The sequence below is a fragment of the Taurulus bubalis genome, assembly GCF_910589615.1.
Source record: "Taurulus bubalis genome assembly, chromosome: 8".
Classification (NCBI taxonomy): Eukaryota; Metazoa; Chordata; class Actinopteri; order Perciformes; family Cottidae; genus Taurulus; species Taurulus bubalis.
Genome location: NC_136596.1, coordinates 16,669,617 through 16,695,048, shown reverse-complemented (window position 1 = coordinate 16,695,048; position 25,432 = coordinate 16,669,617). Strand labels below are relative to the sequence as shown.

General features: G+C 40.9%; 1 protein-coding gene across 1 annotated transcript in view; it reads right to left on the bottom strand.

Annotated features, from left to right (window-relative positions):
- Positions 1–7,168: 7,168 nt before the first annotated feature.
- The window catches only part of LOC306740530 (transmembrane protein 132C), a gene marked incomplete at both ends in the record, with an annotated part of 127,356 nt that continues 109,092 nt past the window's right edge, over positions 7,169–25,432 (bottom strand). The window contains 5 exons of the mRNA XM_079222713.1: positions 7,169–8,338; positions 10,711–10,902; positions 12,967–13,240; positions 17,594–17,802; positions 23,037–23,180. Of these exons, the coding sequence (XP_079078839.1) occupies positions 7,169–8,338; positions 10,711–10,902; positions 12,967–13,240; positions 17,594–17,802; positions 23,037–23,180 (1,989 nt within the window). The remainder of the gene's footprint in view (positions 8,339–10,710; positions 10,903–12,966; positions 13,241–17,593; positions 17,803–23,036; positions 23,181–25,432) is intronic.

Below are 25,432 nucleotides of genomic sequence, written 5' to 3'. Positions count from 1 at the left end.
TTTTAATGATAAAGGAAATGTGAGGTAACTTGATGTTGTTGCAGAATCATTGCTTTTATTGACAGATTAGGGTTTTTGTTTGGTGCGACTCCAAAGAAACTCACTTAGATTTGACTTATCTAATATTAGGAGAAAAAATCTCCCATATTTGTTACTACTGTCTGCGATTACATACTGTAAATCCACATAAATCCATCCTATAAATCTGCTATTAATCCTCAAACGGACCCATACATGAATAATAATAACTCCTCATGTTAAAAATATTCCATGACTCTATGAAGCTTCACAGCAGTTTTTCATTTCTGGTCAAGCTGCAAAACTTCATGACAAACAACTAATTATAAACTAACCTGAAGCATAAAAGGCAACCTTGAGTGTAGCTCTTAGAATATCTCCTGCATTAAGTCTTCGTTCATGATTTTTTTAAAAAGTGCAGACTTAAGATATAAAAATGAAAAACGTAACCCATTCACAGTGACATCTTCTTTATAGTTTTAATTCCATAGCAAAATAAAGCACAACTTTCTCAGTATTTGTTTTCAGGGACGTTTTACAGTGTTATCGTGGCTTTGCAGCTTTGCCCGGAATTCTTGAAAAATAAGCTTCTTTATTGTTGTATTTATTAGACTGTGATGCATTTGTTTTAGCTTTATACTGTTGTATGTGAGTAGGTATAACACAAGGTACTGAATTTTATTAAAACAAGAAAACTCAGGGCTCAAGGAATAGTGTAACGGCACATATAAAACAAGAAGCTATTTGTTGTGTTTAATTGGTCGGATAATTCAATTTTCCTTGTTTTATTGCATATTCCATACATGCTTTCTTTGTCATTTCAGTCCTCTTCAGAAATATTTATTCTGGAATTATATTCTGTTTTAATGATGCTCCAGAATTGTTTTGCGCTTATACATTTGTTGCCATTATTAAAGTATATTAAATTGAATATTGGGAATAATGTGTCTCTTAATTGTTTTATTCCAAACATTTATACCTATAAATTGTAAACAAACTTTTTAAGAACCAGAGAACATTGAACATTTTAAATTCATGCAGCAGAGTGACCCTGTTGTTTAAATGAGAATCACGGATTGTGCCTTTTAAAGCCTGCCAGGATGCCTTCTTGATTAGGGCTGTGGTTTTTTGCTCCGACGGGAAACCCAAAGTAGACAGTGTAAATGATTTATCTTATAAAAAACGCACCCTGTGGACGGCTGTTAGGGGAAAGGTTGCAAACAGAGGTTTAAAGCCTCATTTTGCATTCCCATTGGGGAAGGCAGTATATTTCTTCTTAGTTTCATCAGACACCGATTGAAATCAAGACGTCGTCATAGATCATTTTTTAATGTTAAGCCCTCGCAGCCACAAGGCTCGGAGAGGGCCGTTTCCTGTTTAAATTGGTCAGAGAGCCCACATCGCCGTGACTGAGCAGACAGCTTGATGTTGGAAACCAACACAATGCCTCCGGGTCATAATTCCAGTGTGGCGGCTTGTTTCTCATGTTGAGAGGAATTTCTGACACGTTAAAGTGGTTATGGAGGCAAAATTGCAAGGCAATAACATTGAGATACATAGTTTTGGATCTGTCCACCAAATATTTAAGTTGATTTATTGGCCAAGATTTAAGCAGAGAGCACCTCTAGCATATATAATAATACCTGCTACTGTTTTTATTTTCTTTTTCTTTTAAGTGTTGATGTTTTTCGCATGTTCCAGGGCCCAAGGTAATGCCAGTATCATTTATTGCTTTTGGACTTTATAGAGTTCTAAACTTGATCGAATTATTTTTTAAACCAACGTAGAATGGGTGAGGATTCGTCTGTCAGTCCACCACCTCGGTTCAGTGTGAAATATCTCAACAACTCTTGGATGGTTTGTTATGAAAGTTTGTACAGACATTCATGGTCCTCAGAGGATTAATTCTGATGACTTTGGTGATCGACTGAAATTTAAGTTAAAGTTTTAACTTAACCTGTGAAATATCCCTATATCTGTTGGATGGATTGGGACTGTGGAACAACATTTAGGACAAACATTCATGGTTCCCAGAGGATGCATCCTGATGATTTAGGAGACTCCCTGATTTGTCTTTTAGTGCCACAAAGAGGTCGACATTTGTGCTTTGAGTGGAATGTCTCAACAGTTTTAGATTACCATTAAGTTTAGTACACACATTTATGTCTCCTTCAGGATGAGATACAATCATTTTCCTCTGCTATAATCAGGTTATTCAAATCAAATTCTGTATCAAATACTTTGGTTTATGACCAAACCCCTGCACAAATAATGATTCTCATCAGCCTCAGCTGTACTTTTTTGTGCTAATCAAAAGATTAGAGTTGCTAAACTAACATGGCATTCATTCTACAAGTGGAAATACTTAGTGTACAATTATACTAAGATACTAAAGGTGAAAGTACGATTCAGTCAGTGACTTTAATCTCCAAAAAAAAAAAAATCATATTGAGATATTGACAATTAGGAAAGAAGGAAGTTGGTGTCTGTATCTACATGCCTTTGACAGTCATTTGCCAATGTGGTAGTATAACATAATCTACAAAATACTAAGCTGCTTTTAATTGTATTACTGAGTCTTACCTGTGTAATGAGCAACCGACAGATGCTCCAGAAGATGTTCCTTCAGTAATTGGAGGATTAGGAAGTATCATCACATGTTAATTAAGATAAGCTAATGCAGACACAATATTTAAGAAAACGGCCAAGCAGACAAATTGCCCATCTCTAAGTACTAATCACTTGCATTTACGCAGACCTAATTATCTTATCTGAGCTGTCTTTATTAAGCGGCATCCTGCAGCCTTTTCTGTACGAGATTTTAAATGGGACAGTGTTGGGCACAAGACAAAGTTGTTTAACTCAGGGTTGATCTGTCTATAACGTGCTATTTCCAAATAAGTTGTGCTGAGAATATGAGCAGTGGAGAAAAAAAACAACAGATGTAGAGCTTTTCACAATCTCATGTTTCAGAAAGTGTGTTTGTTTTGTCACTTGAAAGACTGTTTTCTGTTGGACCGAGCACATCTGTGCGTTAAGGATGTTCATTCAGACAATGCGCTGGGAAATGAGCACATCCATCCCCATCCATCTGGATTCACGGCATCAACCTCAGTTATTATGTGTGGTTCAGACCATCTTATTTGTCCAGAATGGGGCTTGACAAAACAGTACAGGTATCAAGATAAATTTTTCTCAGCCACACCGAGATCATTTGAGCTTGCCGTATCTTGGTTGCCCTCTGACCTTCTATTGTTTTCCGGCAGAGAGGAAAATGCCCCGACCTGTCTCAGGGCGCTGGCTTATATGTCGCTCCCCTGCGCCCGGTGCTCTGCTCCTGCTGGGCTGCTATTTCTAAATGACATGCTTGGATACTCACCTCATGCTGCTAAAAGGCTTCCCTTGCTACTGGAACAGTTTTTTGCCTTTTTGTTGCCAGTTTTGAGTCATGGCTCATACTTTTTTCAGTGCATATGTATGTACCATTGTGTGCGAGTTTGTGTATACATCACATTGTCAGAATCAGAAGCTGATTGTTAAACAGGTGTTGTGGAGATGTACCTTCATTCTCCTCAGTTTATTTAGGGCCAATTGGATTTACGGTTAAATTTACGAGAAATACTGTAGCTGGTAGTATTCTATATTTTTGGACTGTCAACTAATCCAAAAACATCAAAACCAACAAAGGCCTGGACAGGACTGATTCCGTCATTGTTGTTAAAAAACTGGTTTAACACTTGCAGTTGTAAATCAAGAACACCAAATATGTATTAGTCCTCAGCTAAAAATAGTCCCCAACAGCTGCTATATTAACTCATGTTTGAACAACATTTGCTAAAAATGAATAAATAATAAAGAGCCCAGCTGTTTTACGACATTACATTTGTTTTTCATACATTTTGTAAACTTACATCTTCAGCTGCCACTGACAGGAAAGTCAAAGTATTGAGCGATGAACTACTACATGGTAGGTCTTTGCGGCATTTGTTGACAATTGGAAAACTACAGAATAATGTCAGCCTTATCCTGTAAAGTTATGATTAGATTCAGGTCAAGACTGTGGTGAGGGGCTCGGCTTACTTTAGTCAGTAAAGAACCCTTTCATGTAACTCTGTGTCTGAACATTTGTGTGTGTGTGCTCTGGTGTCTGTCTACCCGCTGTGGTGCAATGATCAGGTGGGAGATTGTGTTTACAAGACACAGATTGGGCACAAGGGTGTTGTGTATGAACGCTGTTGTCTTTTCTTCCCTGCGGCTCCATCTGTAAAAGTTGGTCGGACTGGAATGTCAAGCTGACCTTGTCATTCCTCCGCGACTGCTTGTTTGTGCATGTTTAGTTGCTGTGAAACTACTGTGAACTGATTTCAAAATGAATTCACAGGAAGCAACATAAATCAAACAGCGAATAATCATTTGGAAATTGCAAATACAGACCCGGCGCTTTAGGACCACAGGGAGCTCTGGCAACCATTAGTGTGAGTTTGTTGGTCTCACATCATCAATTTAATTAAAAATCCATTTATGATGGAGGCCTTGGGACGGCTTTTTCTTTTCCTTTCAGGGAAGTCAAGATATCAAGGCCAACGCAAATGAGTCTTGAGTTACCACGCTCAAAGAGTGGAGGTGAATCAATCTTTACATCTCCTGTGCCACATCTCAGCAGGTGTGAACACATGTCTAAAGCCAAAGCCTCAAGGGGTTGGAGGCGGTAGGTCTTTAATGGGCTGCGCTGTTCTTCTCCTACCTGAAGACGCTGAAGCCACCAACGACGGTCACGGAAAGAGAGTCACAGTGGTGTTTTAATTACACAGGGCCCTTCATCAATCATGCCCCTTGTGGCTGACAGTTAAATCCCTCCCAGACTTGCATGGGCTCTCCTCGCCCTTCACAGTCCACAAGCTGAGCACAGCATCTACGGCCCCGGCGCACAGCACACGCTGCACATGGACTCGCTTCAATCCCCTGCAGTCACTGATAGAGCCACAGGAGCAGGAAAATCACTAGGAGAGAGCCAATCGCACCGCAGGAAAAAAACCAAAACATTTCAGGACAGCAGAAACAGAGACAAAAGAGTGAGCATGGAGAGTTTTTCCTCTATGTGTGTGTGTGTGTGTGTGTGTGTGTGTGTGTGTGTTTACACAATACATTTTACAATTTGACAGCTTATGTAAAATGTTTTCACTTCAGTTTTTATACAGTTTGAATGAATAATATTATAAAGGATAAATTAGTGAGCTTTAGAGGTGCTGCAGGGAGATTGTTGTTTTGCCTTTGGGCAGAGCCAGGCTAGCTGTTTCCTCTTTTTTACAGTCGTTATGCTAAGCTAAGCTAATTTCCTGCTGGTTCTAGCTTCATATTCAACACAAATAAAAGAGGGTGATATAAATCTTGTACAAAAGCAAACAGCGAATAAGTATATTTCCCAAACATGCTCCTTCAGTTATATCAAAACCTATCATGACTTGTCATCTATCTATTTTAAATCTATAGATTTGATGTTGTTGTGTTAATTCAGTGGAACAGCATCCAGTGAATCAATAGCAGCGCCGCAGAAATAGAAAAGAGAATCAGTCGACAAGCTGCTTGAACTAATTAAATAAAAGTAGAAAAGCCAGTGAACTTTCATACAGGTGTCTGGAGGCGCTCCATTCAGTGCTGACATAACTCACCTAATCTAAATGGCATCCCATAATTACACTCACGGTAGTTGCTTGACTATCTCACCTCCCTTCTTCCAAGCTAATATTGTGAGCGTTGCTGATTAACAATCTGATCCACACTGCAGCAACAGTTAACATAATGTGAACATTTCTCTGCTTGATGGAAAATAATAACACAAAAAATGCAATCAGCCAGCACCACTGTAAAGATAATAACATTCACTGAGCAAAATGCAATTTTTCAGCCGACTGCCTTTGTTTAGGAAGTTTTTCAGAGATGATTCTTATTTAAGCAATTATCTGAATACTAAAAGATCCATTTCCAAAAAGGAAACAATCCCCACCTTGCCTGTAATTACCCCTCTTTGTATCTCGGGTCTCCCCGAGAGATAGAAAGCACATTTCATCCCAGTTAGTCCATCAGCATGCTTTTCCTGGAGGCTATGGCACTGAGGTTAACGAGACCTTAACTGGCATTTTCTTCAAAGCTCAGTTAACTTTAAACTGGGGTTTGCAGTATCAAATGTCAAATTACCATGATGTCCAGATATTTAGTTTAAACGCTCCTACATACATTGGCTGTCATGTTAGGGTACTGGCATCTAATAGACAAAATGAGAGTATTTATGGGTGGTGCCTTCCTCCACCGACCAGCATTAAAGAGGAACAGATTGTGTTGTGGCTTGTGGGTAAATTGCATCTCATAAAATACTCTTGATACAAAGATGAATGTGTAATTGGCTCCTCTTCCTCAACCACATTCGTCAGCTGACCTAAGGGCTGAGAATTGAAAGGCTTAATAATGCTGTGATCAATAAAAGCTGATACACACTCTTGACATTGTTGTGTATTTCTTAAATGTTATGAAAAATACAATATACAGAGCAACAATACAATGCTGTGGAGACTGTTTGTATATATATGTGAATATATATATATACATCAGGTTTTCTGCCGTGTTAAGGTGGATGATCATAAAACAGAATGTTGGGCCTTTTTTTTTTTTTTTTCTTCTTCTTTTTTTTTACCATCGACATGCAGATATTTCTGGTTGCTTGCTTTGGCTTTTCCAGAACTCTGGCATAAGAAATTAATATTCAAATGTTACAAAACTTCCAAAACCATTTAATGTGCACTCACATTCAGAACATCTATCTAGTGATGTTACTATTTGTTTTAAAATCTACATGTTTAATGAATATTACATAGTCCTGGGATCTAAACCCTGTAGTAATAAAATTATGATAAAAAGGTAATCATCTGATAAACAAATGAAGAAAAAAAACACACCTGATGTCCTAATTCATAGTTATTTTTTCTTCATTAGTGATCATCAGTCACTTGTGGAATCATGACAATCCTCTTTAATTAAATGACCCTTTGGCAGTTTGGGGGTGATTCTCAAGTCAATTTCCGGGTCCGGTTTCTGTCCAGACCCACTTTCCTCTGAAAGGCATAAGGGTGAGTTTGTTACAAGCGCACACAGTACATTATGCCACCTCTTTTAAAGCGCAGTCATTTAACCTTTCCATGTAATTGCGCAACTCCTTAGAGTCTCCCAGCTCCACGTCCTGGCAAACCCACTTAATGTCCTGGCTGTGGCCTCCAGTCAGTGTGTTAACATTGGGATAGCTACTGTCTGAGGGGATGGTGGTGAACGTGGTGAACTTGACTCGCTTCCTCTTGGTGGTGGGTGAGTCTCCCTTGCTATCCTTGACTATGCACCCAGTGTCCGCTGCCCGGTGCACTTGGCCCTGCACATTCTTCTGGGCTGAGCTTCCGTTCAGCAAGTGGCTGCCCTCCTCAAGCCCGCCGCTCGAGTCCATCATGGAGGTCTGTTCCTCCTGCTGGGGCGACAGGCTGATCTGGCTCTCCAGCAGCTCGGCCTCATTCCCCAACCATACCCAATCGTGGGCATGGTTCATGTTCTCCTGGCCCTCAATGGAGAGCTCCTTGTGGCGGTATTTCAGGGTATATGAAATGCAGTTGATGAGAAAGACCAGGATGGCAAGGCAGAAGACCCCCAGCAGGGCGTACATGCCGATCTCCAGGTCTGTGAGCCCACGAGCAGTCTGAATGAGGTCATCATCCATATTGCGGCCGCGGGGCAGGTCCACTTGTGCAGGGAAGTCAGCAAAGTCAATAGGCATGTTCTGCCTACCATCATCTGAAAGTTTATCCCCATTGGGTCTGCGCATTATTGCGCTTCTAGTGGTGGTGGCTCTCTTCAACACGCCGTCCTCCATGTCAGAGATGGAGCTGCCATAGTAGTGAGTGCCAGGGCCAGGCCTGTCCTGGGATGGGGAGAGCCTGCCTCTGTTCTCCATGTCGTCTCCATCGGGGCCGTAGTCGCTGCTCCCTCCCCTTGAACTGTCACTATGACCAAACTTCACTCTGACGTTACAGTTCCCTGCTGCCAGGATGCTGCGGCGCTTGAACTTCTGGCAGACCTCGCAAACCGTCATTTCCACCCTGACCAGCAGGCCTTGGCCCTCCGCCTCCGTCACGATGACAGGCCACTTCCACGAGGGGTTCTGCTGCACTGTTACTATTTCTTCATCTAGGGAGGTGGCCGTCAGGATAAAGAAGTCGGCATTATACAGGTCTAGAGGAGCCACAGAGCCGTCGCTGAACTGCAGCCATGCGCTGATCAAGGCCTCCTGTGAGATCACACACCACAGCAACAACAACAACATGCAAAGAGAGAGAGAGAGAGAAAAGAGAGAAAATAAGCAGTGACACAAACAACATGTTGTTCCTTCATATTACAAAGGAATGGAAACAGATCAAATTGTTTTCAATGCATTAGCACTGAAATCATTTTGAAATTGCAAAGCCTCTTTGTTGAAGAGTTAGAGCATTCACCAGTTGTTGTTCAGGTACCGTGTAATAGACCATTGCTTGTTGCTACTGGCTTCTACACTCAGTACAGGGAAATGGTAAAAATGAGGCACACAGTGATTATTTGCATATAGTGTTCCTTTGGTCAATGCACCACTTAGACTTACGACAAACACGGAACGTTCTAGTTGTGGAAGACATTGTAAGACCAATACAAGCTCACGAAGTCGCGCATTTCTAATATCTCAGCAGCTATTCTTTCTAAACTAAGGGGGATAAAGATAAAAAGATAAGCAGAAAAGATCAAATAGGAACATTAAACGGGTGAGGATTTGCCACACAGGCATTTCAAGGCCCTCTCCGACTGCAATTTCACAATTTGCCTTTTAATGTTGCCAAAGGACAAATCCCCAAAGGCGCACAAGTAGATCCCCACAGTGGTCTGTCAACGCTTCCTAATGACTGACACCAGGGGACTTACAGTGCAGCGCTGCATGCTTATCCTCACAGTTTGCGCGCGGAGATAGGGGAGATAAATGGCCTTCTCGTCCTTTCTTGGAGGAGGGGAGAGGAATGTACAGGAGTAGTCCAGAGAACTTGTGAGAGCGCTTGATGGGCAGATCAAAGGGGCCACAATGAGAGTAGCCAGGGCAAAAGAGAAAGGGAAGTAAAATATGAAAGTTTGGGCTGTGAGTCACATTTTGGTACAGAAGCTGTGGTGTTGCTGTTGCATGCTCTGAGATTAAGCTCCAGTTTCTATTAGCTGCCCAAGGAAACACATTCTGTCACACTCTGGCTTTCAGGCCTTGGAGTTAAGAGGGTTAGGGACGGTGTAGAACAAACAAATAGACACGTGTTCACAAGCTCATGCACACTCGCAGCTTTTTTTGATTGTAAAATTGCTCATTCAAGGACCCTGGTAGATTGAAATGGAATCTGGAAGTCTTTTGTTTTGAAAAGCACAGTAATCAAGGCTGCAGAATTTGTTTGTCTTCAGTAGATACACAGTAGAGTACAAAAGTCTATTTTTGATAAGAATCAATAAAATGAATGCTAGGAGATAATAGTTACCGGTGTAAAACTAATTAACCTTATTATCTTTTTAAATCAGACATGGCAAAACTGTGTTTGCAAATAATTACTGGTCTTTTTTTCAAATCTATTTGATTAGATTCTTTGTATTCAACCGAGGTGGCTAAGCAAAGCTCAATTCACACTTAATTTCTGTTTCAAACTTCACCTCAGGTCTCTTACAGGGCTGCAACAATTATCTTCATTATCCATTAACCTGAGCTGATTATCTCCACTATTAATCAATTCATAGCTTGGCCCATAAAATGTCAAAAAATTAAGTGGAAAAATGCAGCCTAATGTGATATGAAGGTGATGATCAAATAGCTTATTCTATTAGGCCCACACCACGAAACCTAGATTATTCTGTTTACTATCAGATATGACAAAGAAAAGCATCTCATTCATTGATGAAGGTGGAACACGCAAATTTGGGGACAAAATTATGACAAAATTATCTTAAGATTAAGTTTCTCTCGATTATTGATTAATCAACTAATTGTTGAAGCTCTACATCAATATATTGTCATGATCCTCCACCTGACACCTGTGTTTTCTTGTTCTCTGCCTTGGTTTGAGTGACAAGTGTTTGGTGTGTATTGATTTCCTCTCCCCTTCTTGCCCTCCCTGTCTCTCTCTCTCACTGCTCACCTGGCCATGATCTGCAATCAACGTTCCTGCGCGTCACCTGCAATCAACACACCTGTCTGCCAATCAAGCCAGGTGCTCTTCCTGAATAAAATCCTGCTCCAACAGCTCCTCTCTACGGGGTTGTTGTGCTGTTCACGGGCTGCCAACGTGCCTCGCGGCCAGTGCTTAACTATAGCTTGCCAGTTTGACATTTCTGTCGTTTTAGTTTGTTTGTTTGTTTGTCTGCCTGCTCGCAATACGGTATCTTACACCTTGTTCTCCCCTGTACTAGACAACCTGCCTGCCTTGTCTATTTGTAGAGCCAACGAGCTCTTCCCTCTGAGTTATTTCTCCCCTGGATCCCTTTTCCCTCACCTCAGCCAGCCTCCATCTCACCTTACTGTTAATAAAGAGACTTGTTTGCCACCTGTCCATCGCCTGTGTTTGGGTTCAGCCTCCCAATCTGTGGCCTGTATTACAGTATCCTGACCTGTTTGGGGCTCTGTAGAATCTCCTGTGTGGTCGTGGTGGCCAGGATGGCTCTGTTGCTTCCTGGACTAAGCTGGAGGCTCATGGAGAGGCCCGTCACCAGCTGGACCCCCAGCTCTGTGATGGTCACTTTGTCATCCACCACGGTGATAGTCTTCTCAGCCAGGATGGAATCTGACAAAGGAGACAACACCTAGGAGGTGCAAAGACAGTAAAGAAAGAAAAGAGACAGAAAATGATTACAACTGTTTCATTAAAGGATTTTTTTAAAAGGAAAAGATGTTGAATTTGATTTTGTTCCACAACATTTTCCTGAAATAAGTGATTGTCAAGCAATAACCTGTGGCAATCTGGTATGATCAATTATTGCTGTCCTACTCTACAATATTGAATCAACCTATTGTATACCCTGTTCATGAAACCTTTCTCATTTCCTGCTCTAAACACCCGGGGCCGGGGAGATTTTTCCCAGGAGAAATCAGCAGCGAACAGCAAATGTAGCTGAACACAGAAAAAGAGCACTACTTAGAGAAACTTCATCAACAGCAACTCCAAGCAGAAAAAAGTAAACGCTGGTCACATCGCTTGACTGACAAGGGATTCCTGGCAGGTGGAATGCAAAAACATCCCATCAATAAGCGCTTAGCAGTGAAGATGTCACAGACATGAAAAAAGCGGATTACCACGAGTTATAGGTGATTTAAGAATACGTCTTTCCAAGTGTTTCATCTAACATAAAAAGCTCACAAGCCACTGCGCAGTATGCAAAACCTACTTTCAAAAATATATATTTTAGCTCTTTACTCAGACTGTGTAGATCAAACAACTGGACTTGGCTGCCATCCAACCCCAATACCTCCTGCAGGTAAGAATCCATTCCCTTTGATCAATACTAGCAATCCAGAGGAAAGGCACACTTTAACCCCAATTCGGAGACAAGAAGAATTTATGATGAATGGCTTTCGTGCCGTGTGTGACACTCCCCGCATGCACGTCTTTGTGAACGTCTCCCGGTACATCAGTCTGTGTGACGCGTGGCACAGGTAGTCACAGCTGTCAGACCTTCGCGCTCATTGTGTTTTCCGCTCCGTGCTTGTTTTGTTAGCGCGTGGATGTTTTTGCAAAGGTGGAGACGCGTCTGCACAAAGATAGACAGATGAGTCCTCGATGGCGGGGAGCAGAGCCCACTCACAGAGATGCCATTAGGAGGCTGATAATCATCCAGTTGGCCTGGAGAACATGACAGACCAAAGGGCCGAGGGGGAGGACCCACTCACTGCTAAGAGCCCGCAGTAGACCGACAGGCTGTGACACATCAGCAAGCACCTGTCTTCACTCGACCAAAGGAGGTACTTGTCAGACCACAGCGGCGTCCTTGGCTGCTGTTATTGTTTATCCCTGGAATAAACCATGTGTTCATAGTCTTACATTCTATTCTAACATGACTTTAATATCATATTTCAAATAATTTGAACGTGCAATTTGGCGATACTTTTTCTGTCATAGTTTTGAGCTATCATAATAATATCAGATTAATATTATATTCTGTAATTGCTAAATCAGACCTTTGCCAAGATCATTGGCAGCCTCCAGTGACCTCTGCACTGCATTTTACATCATTAGATTTTGGGAGGAATCTGTACAAGAAGAAGCAGGCAGAGCTCTGAGGAAGGAGGACAAGTGGTTTGTACTTCTTTGAGCCATGAAGCAACAGGGCTCATGGGGAATATAGTTTAAATGTATGAACACACTACTGGCACAAGTGGAACCTTGAAATTGCTCGTGTTCCCTCTATCATTAACAATGCTGCAAGCATGAGACGAAGGTTACCAACTCGGATCTTTTCATTTCGGCCTGTTTACAAACCACTGTTGAGTGGAAGAATAGTTCAGGTTTATTACAATTTGGTCTTTTTTTCATTGTGTCAGCCATCATTTCTATTTATTATCACAATATTTTATAATATTATATATATATATATATATATATATATATATATATATATATATATATATATATATATATTATAATACGTTTTGGCTGACCTGAGGATTTATTGGCAAACTCTCTGATTGACTGTCATATCAACTTTCTTTAAGTAATGTTGAAACATTCCCAGCTCTCAGCAATGGGACTTGGTGAATACAATTGTATCATTACCAACAGAATGATGTCCAAATCTATCAAAAATAATTCCCGAACTGAATTATTATCAAATAATAACATGAACTCCTTTAAAAGTTAAAACATGACCCACCTGGATTGTTGTCATCCCCATGTCCAGTCCCACCAGTATCCTCCTGTCCAGTAGCTGTGCAATCTGCGGGTCCTCTACTTTCAGGAAGTCCCACACCAGCTCTGTGATGTCCAACTGCCAATCAGTGCCCAGCATGAAGCTGGTTTGGCCTCGAGGATCAGCTGACTCAGCTACAAAATGGGTTAGGACTCTGACCATGGCATGTTGGTACTGAAGAGTGCAGCTTCGCCCTCTTCTGTCTTCCTCTTCGTCATCCTCGCTGTCCCGTGTGGACCTTCAAATAAAATAAAATAAAAACCTGATGTGCAAACTATAGTAGGAACTTTTTTTTTTTTTGGATAGCAATGTGTTTGGGATTATTGCTATATTACAGTCTAAGAAAGGCACAGTAAAAGGCACTTTAGCTCTGCATTGATGTGGTATTTTCAGCAGTAGTTAACGTAAACGGATGTCTGACACACACACACGCACACGCACACACACACACACACACACACACACACACACACACACACACACACACACACACACACACACACACACAGGTTTACCCGACACAGATGAAGTAACGATGCAATGTTGTTGATGAAGCCACCAAGGGAGGGTCATTTTTCTCCTTCACGATGCCGTAGCACCTGGTCCGGGTTCTGAATGTGCACACACCTCCTTAGTGCTTTATTTAATAGCCTCCCTCATTGCTCTGTTGCCAGGAAATCTAATTATATTACTTTAGGCCACAAATCAGCCAACAGGGCTCAGCTTTTGCTCACCAGGAAAATTGCTTTGAGTGTGACAAACTGGGTTTAAATGGTTACAATACAGCTGCAATATCATTAGATTTAGCTCATAACTTGTTTTTTTTTATTTCGCTTGAGCAAGCAACAGATGAAGCACACTAAGATGTTGAGAAAGCAATGTTTGAACGGTTGATAATTGCTGCTCTAGCTCTTCAGTTTTACACTGGGGCACAGTTAGGACACTTTCCAACAGAAAAAGTGCTCTGTCAACAAAACTGCTAATCATATACTGCATGTAGAGGCACCCGTCTTCTTTCTCTCTCACACACAAACACACTAGCAAAGTTCCATCATGATAAAGTGGAGGAGAAAATAACATAATCGCTTAAACAGTTTTTCTTGGGATTATCCGCTCTGCTTGTCTCTTTTCTGTTTGAATCCCCTGAGAAATCTGACTGCACGTGAAGCCGAGGGAATAAAGATGTTAGCTGCACGCTCCAGAGAAAAGCCAGTGAGATTTGGAGTTAAGGGCTTAAAACCGATTTCACATGCAACTGAAAGACAGCCATTCACTGAGTAAATGATTTTACTCTGGATATTGTGGGATCACTAAAAGGAAACCTTTAGATTCAGGATTCAACCAGAACAACTAGAGATTAGCCAAGTGACAACATCCCGGAGATGTATTTTGGACCCAAGTGCCTTAACATGTTTACTGTTGTGTTCAAATACAAAACACAATACAAAATTAAAGCCAACAAATTATTTCACTATTTGTTTGATGTTGTTGTGTGTTGTAACTTTAAATCTAAATTTACATAAAACAAGAGTTTAATATTTAAACCATGCAGATAACATGCTAATTGGGTGTGTAGGAGTGTGGCTTGGTCAGATTTAATTAAAGTGACCAAACAACTTGCACACTAATGACTATATACTGTATTTCTGGTAGGAAATAAGAAAATTCCTCTTCATGAATAAGGACACATCAAATTCATTGGAGTTTTTTTTAAACTCCATGAAGTGGAAATTAATGGTGTTATCAGTCTTATCACAATACCAGAGTAGGATGCATGTCTGTTAATCTGTTTGTACTGCGTCTGGTGTTAGTCCTTTGCAGAGCACTGAGCATGTTTCCAAACTGTGTTTTTAAAAAGTTTCATTTTTGGCACAATTTTAGAAACGCCTGTAACACTAGATTAACATAGCAGATCCGTTGTGCCTAAGCAGACCTGACACATTTAATGCATATTCATGAAACGCTAACTCGCTTATGATTTTTATGTCACTTTCCACACAAAAGTGGAACACTGCATTACATTTCCAGACAGGAGTCCTTCTGGTCAATAATAGTTTTAGTTTCGTCAAATGTATGAAGCTTCCTCCCCGAGTGACTCTGATCCACAAAGAACCTTCTGCACCACATGTAGCACGTGAGACTCCAACTGACCAACATGAATTTTGATTCCTCAATTCTTAACATTAATTTGATGTTGATTTTTCTCTTTTAAAATGTTCTCTTCTCCTTTAACATATTCCTGTTCACGACTGACTATCCACTCATTTACATATTATATGCAGAGGAGAAAACCATCTGCCGAGGATTTCAGTCACCACCTTCCAATTATTCCAATGGCAGTAATTGAAGGTTTCTCACCACTGACTGCTTTAGTTAAATCCTTTTGAATTTTATTGTGAGTGTTTTGAGCGTAAACAGAATTTGTTATTTGACATTCACAGATGATGAGTTGACAAATGGCACTGATGTTCCAGGAGTCTGTACCCACATATTGACTGAATCGGCGTTCAAACAGTGCATTTGTAAGGAGGATGTAATGGTTTCAGGAGTAAACAACATGATAGTGAAGTCGGATCGTTTTAGCTCAGCTATATAAATCTGATATACCGGTGTTTGTGTTGCCACCTCAAAATCTAATCTAAGGTTAATCTAATAAACAAATCACACTCAGTGTTGAGAACAACCTGCTTCACAAAGCAATCTTTCTTTCCGCTTCATTCACTTTCTAGCCCAGTTGTGACTTCAGAGGGGATGCTGCATATTAATTTGTGTGTGTGTCATGCTTTGTTTTTGTTGTGCCCCGTGGATCGTGTGCTGTATTTGTTTTGGCATTTCGATGCATATTATTTTTGATACAACATGACGAAGGTCATTTAGACAGAAGAAGGCAGGGCTGCTTCTATATATACAGATCCATTAAGCTCCATCTGACGCTTGATTTCTTTTTCTATTATTGTAATCTTGTAGGGGATTCAAGTACAAGTTTGTTTTACAGTAGAAAGGGTAATTGCAAGACATTTTTGTTAACACAATACAACAAGGAGGAAAAGGAATCACAACATACACATCTTGAGAGATGTGTAAAAGGAGTGGTACATGCCTGAGTGCTACGCCTACACTCAGGTTCGCTGTCTGCGGAGGCTTATCTTGTCCCTGTTTTGACACGGCTTAGGGAGGGAAGAGGTGAGCCATACAGGCAGTGCCAGTCAAAAACAGTGTGAGTACTTTTTGTGACTATCCAACTTGCTGGCCTGATATCTCTATTTCTCATTTCTCTCTCAACCCAATGTGGCCCCGACATGCCCGCCTGGCTGATAAAGGAAGGTCCCGCTACTTGCTATTGTCACTCTGTGACTCAGTTCCTTGTGGGCTTATGGACAGTGGAGTAGTGCCCATTCTCACCAACAGGCATTGTGCCACTTTGCAAGGTCACGGCTGTTATCCCCTGATAAACAAAGACGGGTGGAAGACACATAGAAACGAAGCTCTCTGCTGTCCGTCAGCTGTGGTGCCGGCGTCAACAATGACAACACAACTCAGCTGTCCCCGCTGATAAAGGCGTACCAGCACACAGGTGGGAAAGCAACATCCCAGACAAGCCATGGCATTAGTCGAATGCTGTACCTATGTCACTCAAAATAAGAGGGGAGCAGGGATAATTAGAGCGGCCACACTGGTGCGTGGGATGACTCAAAGGCCAAGACCAACCTCAACACTTTTCTCGAGGTAATTACTGGAGGTAGGTTGATAGCTGCTTCATAAATTGATGGATTCCAACAGTTGCAGAGAAACACGCCACAGCGGTTTTGGCAGAGGTGCTGCTAGTGATGAGACACCCGAAGAGGTCTGACCTCAAGGCAGCTCTAATTATGTTCTTTTCTACTGACGACTAAGAGGCAAAACGGCAGGCAACCTTTAGCCAGTCGTAATGACAAGCTGTATTGCACAGGTCAGTCAAGAACTGTCAGCAGGACCAAAGTCAGGAAGAGACAAGCGGAGTGGTGTTCAGTCACACGTCTCATCATTATCTTATCTTAGGCTGCCATGATTGAAATCAAATACATCACCTGTATTAAAGGCCATTCGTTGCCATCTTAAAAGAAGCTGGTGCTGCCGAAAAGGAGGATAAAAGGCTCTGATTGGGAGCATTTTTTGTGATGCCAACAAGTAAATCTAGAAGCCCTATTGGTGGAGAATGAAAAAAAAACAAACTATGACCGTAATGCTGTTGCACTCATTAATTGGAAATTGTGCCTGAATTACACTGTACAGATGATGACACAACAATATTGAAGTGAGAAAATGAGCCCTTGGCAGAATGTTGAATTGTCACGGAAAAAGAACAAACGTAAAGTGTAACGTAAAGACTGAATCAATTTATAGTGTGTCCAATTAGCCAAACATACCTGGCAACACCTTCCGATGATCTCTATTTCTCTGGTTTAATCTCACCCTGACAAATCCAGAGAGATACCTGAATAAACTACTATTTCATCATTGAGTCTGTTAAAGGGGAACACTGTAGATTAAAAACGTGCGTTGAATAAGAGACACCTTGGTCTGTAACTGTCAGAAGCATGCAGCACTGTACCTCTGACTGGTGGCCATGATGGGTACCCTCCACCCTTTGATCTGGCTCAGCTCTGTGTCAGACACCTCAATCTGGAGGGGCAGTCGAGGGATCCACACGTTGAGCTCTAGCTGAGCACTCAGGTATCCATAGGTGAAGTTCACCATCATCTTCACCTTGCCCTTCATCTCCTTTCCATTCACGAAAACATAGTCGCATCTGTCTGACACCTGTGTGAGAGGAGAGGGAAGGATTAAGAAGTTGAGCTCTTCTGACAGTTGCACGAGATGACTACACAGTGCAATATACAGCATAGGGTAGACTGTAGCCTGGGCTCTCCAAGTTGGTTATCAGGTTTACACTCCTCACTGATGCAGTATTCCTGTAACTACTTTGAACAAGATGAAAGGTCCTGTATGTGCTCCACACTCAGGAAAAGTGGGAGCGGGGACAGCGAGTGCATCTTTGAACCTCAGGGAAAACAGGTCGTGGTCTGCTTTTCTATTATATTTCTGCCTACAGCTAAAAGAGGAACCAACAGATGGAAACTAAGAGGAGAGCAGTTGTCTCTTGATAAAATTACCAAACTCAAAGCCATCTGTTTCATAAATTGCTTTGCAAAAGGCGTAAGTGGGCCAAATGTGTGCTATAGAAAGACACAACTCTTTGTTGCGTTGTGCTGCTCACTCTCTTTGAAGCCCCCCCTCCCAAAGCCTCTCATGGTACTTGTAACAGCATTTGATTAATGTCCAGAATCTCCTCTTTCTCCATCTCTTTGAAAGCCTTATCATATGGCAATGCAAGCAAAACAAACACATAACATTATGCAAATACACAAAAGCCAAAGAAGATCTCAAGACTATTTAGAAGACACAGTATGTCTTTAACAGAGATAGCCTGTTCTCTTCTGGGCACTTTGTCAATCCTATTGATCCCATCATAGAGGGGCCTACCACAGCTGGAACCAGATGGAATTAGATGGTCTGGGGAAATATCTTTTTTTCTCTATTCCCAAGTTATTTCTCCACAACGAGATGAAACCATAAACAGCCATTAATCATGAAGCCACGGCAGGATATCCTCTGTGACCAGGAAGAACACTTTGTGTGTGACAGTTTGTGCAAGCTCCCTCCACTTCACATCACCTCTAGAGTAAAGCCAACACAATACTTGTGTGGAAACTAATTGTATCTTGTTGATATACATACAAGCAGATACTTGAGATTGATTGTTTTACACTCTGTGCTGTGGTCCTAAAGAACCAGTGTGTGGCCGGACACAATAAGTGACACAATTAGTACCACAGTGCTGGTTTAATCAAAACAGTCATTCCAGTTGATTCCTTTCAATGTGTAAATGAATATGATGCAAGTTTCTACAGTATATGGACATTTGAATAGTGCAACATATTGAACTTTTATTTTACTGTTCTTGTAAGTGTAAAAGATAAATGAACATAATTTCCTGAAGGAATTCATTAATTCTCCCAATCATGCAATATGAGTGTAGTACAAAAGATCTTTCAGCAATTCTACAATGAGTCAAGGTGCCTATTATCATTTGAAAAGCAATTACATTTTAAAGTCAAACTTACATTTTTACAAATCCTTTCACTTGAGTGTAAGGAAATGTGTATTATGATACTGCAGCTATACTGCACAGTTATGTTATATTAAATAATACGATTTTGCACATATTTGTAGAAAAAGCATGAAGACAGAGTTTAATTAAATCTCGCCCACACCGGATTTAAAATAATTAATCGCATTTTGTATTGTGTGAAGGTGCCTGTCACTTTTGTCTGTTAGCAAACAACAGAAAAATGCCTAAAGGCTGCTGTGTGGTGAGTTGAACTATAAACAGAACACACAACTATGTTTTTAGTTGCCGAACACAAAAATCTAATTTCTTACCAAAAATGAAATTTCAGAAAATTGACAATAAAGCTCACTTTGACTTTGACTTTGAGGTTTCCCACCAAACAGCAAGCTCACAAAAGTAGTGGACTCAAAACAAGAATCACTAGAAACCCCTGTAAGAAAGCTGAAAAGCCTGCGGCAGCCTGCAGGGCACCATACAAGGCTGCAGCCAACCATCTGAGAACTCTTGCTAAGGACTGGAGGATCAGTGGTGCTCTGTTATTACAGCCAATACAACAAGGCACACGTTCACCTTGCATGAGCACACCTTGCTCATGCACTAATACAGCACAACACTCCAAAGTAACAGGGACCGGCAGAGTAGCTTAATGAAGCTTTTAAACATTTCTACACGGGCGGTGGTGCTCCCTGGCTACAGGCGGTCATGGATCAGACCGGGCTCCGTCAGAGCTTCCAGTGTGAGAGTGGGTTTGATCGGATGAAGATGTCAGAGGAGTCCCTGCTCGTTATCAGCCCTCTTTGTTTGTCTCTCTCACTGCACTCAGTCGGCTGATACTGGAGTGCCTTTAACAGCTCGTTTCTCTCACAAGTCGGGGCCCTGCAACCCGTCCACATAAGCGCTAGCTCGCAGGCGAGACAACATCTGAGTGGGCTTCATGCAAGGCTCATTAACCAAATCTAACAGTGATTTGGATGATCAATAAAGACGATGTTGCTGGCAAATATGTTTATGCCTACCGGTCTAGTTTTTTTTGCCAGATTCACAAAAATCAGAGAAGTCAGTTTCCCCTTATTTGTGTTAGGAAAAGAACGTGTAATGAGTGTGGGATTTATTAGCATAGAGGTTTGCTCTAAAATGTCCCATGACAGGGAAATGAACTGCCTGCTGGCATTTCTTTGATCTATTCCCAAATAATCTAAGCGGAAACAATTATGGCAAACATGACAGCTGACATCCTAACACATTACACTGACAGACTTACACCTTCCTGCTGTGCTGTATCATTGGCCGACATAGCTCCGAATCAATATTTTAACATAAAAAGACACCCTGAATTAATCAGCAGCCTTTAACCCCTCATACACTCTGCCAGCAGGATGTGTGCTGTGGCCGAGGGTGGGACTGTCTCTGTGAATTACAAACTCTCCGTCATTCCGATTCACAAAGTATCATCAACGTCCAGGAGAATCCACTGCCACATTAATCAGACGCATTAGGCAGCTAGCGGGAGAATACTTACAGAGGACATTAAGGCTGTCTCTGGATCTAGCCCAGGAAATTAACAACTCACCAGACGGACACAATCCACAGCAGATATAAACGATGGGAGTAGGGAGCATGAAGGTGGGGTGAGCCTGTCTCTGGTTTGTACACACAGTCGGCTTGACAGAAGCAATTAAGCCGCTCAGACTCCTCTGTGTAAGTTACAGCGCTCACTTAATGCAACGGGAAGGTCTGAAGATATGCAGTAGTTATAGGAGCCCATAGCTATATATGGGCTAAACAAAATAAACTGAATTGAATTGAATTGAAAAGCATGACCACATGAGTAAGTGGAGTTCATGGCTATTTGCTCTGGAAATTCATTTACACATAACATAATTGAGGAACATCTTTGTGCTTTTGATTTTGCTGTTTCAATATTATTGTGTGTGTGTGTGTGTGTGTGTGTGTGTGTGTGTGTGTGTGTGTGTGTGTGTGTGTGTGTGTGTGTGTGTGTGTGTGTGCGTGTGTGTGTGTGTGCTTGTGAGCAATTGAAATATTTTCTTCTATAGAAAAAAAAACGAGGAGTCGCAGGTTAAACGGAAACATGCTTTATTCCCGAAAAAGCATGATGTTTGGACCTTTTTATCTAAGAAATATATATAAAACTGCAATAACAAATCAGTCTGTGGGCTTCAGTCCCTTATTTTCACTTGGACGTTTGCTGTCCTTGACCCCTAAAACACATAAAAGTAGTCATGTGACCCATTGTAATATAAGGACATTGATAAAAGCTGCTTTTAGTCTTTGAAAATGTCCTAACTGTATAGCTGCAGTTACAACAATGAGAACTATAACACAGTTGTAGATGCACAGTTGTGTGGTCCTATGAAACCCACTCACAGCCAGTTAACCAAGCAATTGGCCCTACACTGAACTCAAAACTACAAAACCAGAAAGCTCAACATGTGCATGATAAATAATGGAGACAGAGCCTTATGTCAGGCTACATGTCAGACAAAATGTGTTTAAATAAGTTTAAACCTCTTTTTCTTGAAAGAGATTTAAAGAAAAAGTATGTGACCCAGGGTATTTCTTAAAATTTCACTGCAATTCATTCGGTCATCATCTGTTGTGCACAGTGATTCATTATTCCAGTTTAATGTCGCTCTGTGTTTACTTCTCACTAATCCCCCGGGTCAAAATTAGATAAATTAGTCATGTTTACATACATGAACCCAGGCTTGATTAAAGAAGAACTTCCCTGAGTGAGCACGAGTGAGAGTGCAGGACGAAAGCTCTGACCAAGAGATGTCAGCCGCAGAGCTGTGGCTGTTTCTTTAAACTCCTTTGACTACATTTTAATTTCCTTCTGAACTCACTTAACCATGACCACCACACACGCATCAGACATGATGAAGTCGATCGTTGTGGCAAAATATCATATTTTTACTTCATGCTTTTGTTTCATTGTTGTTCTTTGGTGTACATGACTTCCGTTTGAGTTTCTGCATCCGGTCCATTCTGATCTTGACAGATTCAAACACAATTGGAAGGAGGCCCTGGCACAGCAGGGTGCAGTTTCTATGCCCAGCAACATCTCAGCCACTTATAATTGGAAACAGAACACGAACAGATGTGATTTATTTCTCTGGTTATTATTGAGTCTTTCTGCAGATTATTAAGAAGTCATTGGAATTCTGTTGGAGAGCGACACTGATACCAGGGCTCAACTTTATAAGGGACTTTTCGCTCTGCTGTGCCTCGTGCCCCAGGTTTGAAAGGGGCTCTAAAAATAAAAGAACACTTGAGCAACCTGTCAGCACTGCATATCAAACAGACACTTTCATGTTGTTTGCTGGTGTTTGTTTATCCTTTCTGGAGGATTTATATAGATGTGCTAAACATAGAAAATCTTCTCATCACATTTTTAATATTCACAGTATTGCTTTCGCATAAGCTCTAATGTAGTGTCTGTCAAACAATACCTGTGTTGTGTCAGTCATTAAATACACCTATTTCATCTCAGTTACCAGGAATGATGTTGGTATTGTATGTTTCTGCAAACCACGGGATACTTTGAGTGTTGACGTTCCTGAACCCAGAAAAGTTTTATAAATATGTTAAAGAACTTGTTTCACATAGGAAACAAACAGCAGTCTTCTGGGTGAAAGTCCTGTGCGGTTGTTTTGTTTGTCTTGTCTTGGTTTAGTTTTAGTTTTTTCAATATACCAACTTGTCCACCTCAGCCAAGCGTAAGAACTTTTAAAAATATATTTAAATTGTATTTTTCAGGTTTTCTTGAGTTTTGCTCAAATGGAAAATGTGCATAAACAGGTGGATGGAAAGGCTTGTTTCTCCATCAATTCATCTTACTGACCTTGACCACATCTTCGTCTGTCGTGCGACACTTGACTGCTTCGGAGACGTCTGTGACAGAGGTGTCGACTCCAATGGTCACCACCTTTACAGGGACAGCCACTGTCTTCCCAGTCAGCACGGCGGTGTTCAGAATCTCAGAGTCCTGGAGACGGAAAGAGGCAGAGAGATGAGCGCCGCAATGTTCTCTAATCCACCACCATCCAATACCAGACCCTTCATGATTACAAGCTCAGAAAGAATATAAATAGTATTGAAAATGAGCTTAGGAGGTTTTGCAGCGCTCAATTAGTGATTATCGGGCAAACTGCTCATCAGATCCACTGCTGGGTGGACGGTGGTGCAGCAGTTAAAAGTATCTGTTTTTGTTATTTAAATTCAGCTGGACCAGGTACACTATGCACCTTTGTTCTCCTGGAAATACATTATTCATATTTTAAAGGTGCAAACATTTGATGTTGATTGATTTTTGAATAGCTACTTTTGAGTTTCTAAGCTGAGTTGATATATGAAATGAGCCATAACTATTTCTGGGTTCTCTAATTATTGTAATTGCAATTTGTCAAGATGAAAACAAAACATTGTCCTCACTGCCACGCTCTTCAGCCAGCTAATTGATTAAACTAATTAGCATAACATTGTGCTTGGCTGGTCACAAATATTACTGATCGGCAGATAACATTTTGATTTCACTTGATTATCAACAGGAGACAAATTATACGCTTAAATAATCGTATTTTCATTTGGTGAAATTATTCATACGTCAACATTTTTCTATGAGTCATTCACTTCTCTGCTGAGTCACCGTGCACAGTGATGCAGTGACATGAAGGCACTGAGTGTTTCTGTGGCAGTGGCCTTTATTCATCGTGTCCTGGATCCACAGCAATTTGATGGCACTCTTGGCAGTCACTGTGGTGGTTGTGATTACCCTCCTCTTGTGCATGTATAATTGCCCAGAAGACGTCTCAAACACTGCCTTGTTTGGAATACATAGTGAATGTCGTTTCTACCTTCAGTGATACGTTTGGCCTCTATTCTCAATGTGAAAACTAAACAGTTCCAGCAAACCCTCTGCCCTAAAGCATTTATCTCCCAGACCACAGGGAGGTTGGACAGATTGGAGAGGACATCATAGAATCAGGCTCATACATAAATGATCAGTGTTACATTTTATTGATAAAGGGCTTTTCTGACAGGAATGCAAAGTGCAGTAAACAGAAAACACAAGTGGTACCAGGAAACATATGCCCTAAAAAGTGAAGTTGAGATTAAAGGTTTAAAGTGTTTTAGGCTCGCTGGCAAACTGCAGAGCAGAAGTTTGTAATGCCAGCAGTTTACTGGGGAAATAAATGCAGAAACTGTGCTCTGCATTTGGATAATCTTCACAGAATGGAAAAATAAAATTCAGCAAACTGTGTTCTTTTAGCTTTCTTATCCATAAAATATCCTTATTTTAACCATGTACACTCCATGGTGCATATGCATTAACTATCTCTGTGTCGCTGTGTCTGGTGTCTGCCCATTAATGTTTATGTTATCAATAATAAACACATTTACTTCACATATGTGCTATAAAGGTAACTTAACCACACCAGACCACATGAATCCCACTATAAAGTAAAAACTTGACTGCAGTTCTCTTATGCACAGAAATTATAATTATAATAATTTTCGAATTGTGACTAAATATTTAGTTATTCAGTCTTGTGTAAATAAGTACTTATTGGCCAATCAGCCATAGCCTCTGTGTGACTAAAGCTGCAATTTACCACTGGGCTGTATTAGAGGTGCCTCAGCAGTCTAGACAGCCATGGTTTCTTTAAATTTGATGGCACAGATTCATCACTATGAACATAAATCTTAACCTTTCATTACACATGCACACATTCTCCCACACACCACTATTGTCACAGAAGATAATTGGGGCCAATTAAGATGAGTTTGAGGTAACTTTTTCTCTCTAAAGCCACATTGGATTGGAAATGTCTCTTTAATTAGAAAGATTGCTATGGATCCCTGGACAGTTCAGTAAAAAGCTGCCTTGGAGGTCAAAGTGTTACTTGTACTGTGTAACGAACATGGCTGTTTTGCCATTGAGGAACTGAAATTACTTTCCATAGCTAATTGCACAGCGTGTCAAAGACCTCTTATTGTACTATGTTTTTTTTAGTCTACTACTGGGATGATCTTACAAAATTTCAATGGGAAGGAACCCCAAAACACCTTTTTTTGGCACTATATTGAAGCTTTGCCAGCACTGAAGACAATTCAGTGCTTTTCTATTGAGGAAGCTATTATTTTTCTTTTAACACTGAAATCTTACTCCGAAGTGATGCCTGTTGAATACATTGTCACATTTGTTTTGAATAATATTGTTAAACCAGACAAGCGCAG